Genomic DNA, 1,944 nt, shown 5'->3' on the forward strand with positions numbered 1-1,944 from the left:
TCTCTCTCTCTCTCTCTCTCTCTCTCTCTCTCTCTCTCTCTCAGGTCGTTGCCCTTGTGGGGTGGCGTCTTGCATTTAGGTGTTCATCATTAGGTGTGTACCTGTAGTTTCTTATTGGCTAGTTTGATCTAGGCCGGTCTAGGTTCTTGACCAAGGGCGGCTTTCCTTTTTGATCCTAGGTCCTTATACCTTGGCCGGGCTTCTAGTATGCACAGGTGGTACCCCATTCTCAAGATATTTAACCAAGAGCTGTTTTTCTTTTAGATCCCATATAATTAATTCGTTCTTTCCCTCATTAACGCCCTATTGGGCTTATATCCTTAATTCTGTAAAAGCTCTGTATAGGACGTCCCCATTATCTATATTTATATAGAACTACCAAAAATACCTCTCCAATATCTGCCTAACAGAAGCAATCGAGTATACGGTGGTTTTGTTCAGAGTTCCTTAAATCTTATAATTATAAATAATATCATTTATTATAAATACAATAAAAAATTTCCTAATGATAAATAAATCTCTTGTGATAAAGCGTTAAAAACTTACTTTTGAAACCTGGCACTCCATGGCATTTGATGGTTTCTTGTCAACATTATCATTCTTAGTGCATTGCTTCGGTTTGTCAACGAGGTTCGTATCCGCAGTTGAGCTAGTCTGTAAATTTAAACAGATCAGTACGCATTTTTATTAATTGATCCCTGTTGGTTCAGGAGTTCTAGTTCTAGTACTAATTGCGCCACCTTGAGTGAAAGTTAATGGTTTCCACCATGTCTAAAATTTTAATGCCAATACTTAAATGTATCAATCATTTGTTTTATAACATTAAAAAAAACATCAGAAACATTTTATACAAAATAAGAAAATTTCTCCAACACCGTCGGGTTTCGTACGAATTTTCGTTTTTGAAGTAGACACCCAACACGCTCAACTTAAAAAACAGTAATGACTTAATTCTTACATATTTACAAACTCGACTTATAGTTTAGTGGGTACATATATATATATCTCTCTCTCTGACCTAGGTTGCCAAAGCTAGAAAATAAATATGTACATTTGAGCAGAGGGGGTAGGAAGAGCATGGAAATAGAGAAAGGTTTGGACCAATCAGATAATTTAGGAAATCAGGCGGAGCCTAGAGAGCCTATGAAATCAGAAATAAATATCTAGGAGGGGGAGGGAGGAAGGCGTGTCTAGAAGGAGGGTTGATCTTTTCTCACGGCTTTCCAAGAAATGGAATAATTACCTAGGATTGGGTCAAAGAATTCTCTCCAGCGGGTATTCGGAACAAATGGGATAAAAGACAAAAACATAATAGCTTCTCAGAAAAAAGTGATTTATGGGATATTCCAATAGAAATTCTATGTCTAACAGCTGCGACCATATATCATTATATATATCTTTCGACCATATATCAAAAGTGAAGTATGTCAATAGATCTGTTTGAGAGGGGACAAGTCGCCTAAAATTGTTTAAATGATAATATCGGTCTCTTATCTCGCACACGCACGCACGCATTTCCCCGCGCGCAGCACGCTTTAAGTGGTAGTTTCTACAATCCGGCGTCGTATTGCTATCTCAATTCTCGGTGAACTCATCCTTTTTCGGTCTGTTTATTTCACAAAATATTTTAATTTAAAAGATCTTAAGGTATTGGTATTGTTCTTTCCATAGTTTATGAGTCCACGTTTCACACCCATAAAGGACATTAGAAAGAATAATGTTTTTATAAATTCTAACTTTTAAGTTTCTGAACAGAACGTGCGAGCTAAGAAATTCCGAAATTGAAAAATAACAAGCATTTCCTGCCTTTTACTTTGAATTTATTTCCTCATCAATTTCATTCTCTCTAGTTACCGTAGAAGTAAATAGTTAAAACATCTTTACCTGTTCAAAAGTAGTTCCTCCTATATCTATATCTTTACCTGTTCAAAAGTAGTTCCTCCT

General features: G+C 36.2%; 1 protein-coding gene across 10 annotated transcripts in view; it reads right to left on the reverse strand.

Moving 5' to 3' along the window:
* Positions 1-1,944, reverse strand: part of LOC106677187 (probable serine/threonine-protein kinase kinX) — a 27,223-nt gene that overhangs the window by 13,346 nt on the left and 11,933 nt on the right. For all 10 annotated transcript variants that reach the window (XM_067048888.1, XM_067048885.1, XM_067048886.1 and 7 more), the window contains one exon: positions 547-654. In XM_067048888.1, the coding sequence (XP_066904989.1) occupies positions 547-654 (108 nt within the window). The remainder of the gene's footprint in view (positions 1-546; positions 655-1,944) is intronic.

Source organism: Halyomorpha halys, unplaced genomic scaffold (assembly GCF_000696795.3).
Source record: "Halyomorpha halys isolate HHAL.00 unplaced genomic scaffold, Hhal_1.1 Scaffold91.1, whole genome shotgun sequence".
NCBI classification, from domain to species: Eukaryota; Metazoa; Arthropoda; class Insecta; order Hemiptera; family Pentatomidae; genus Halyomorpha; species Halyomorpha halys.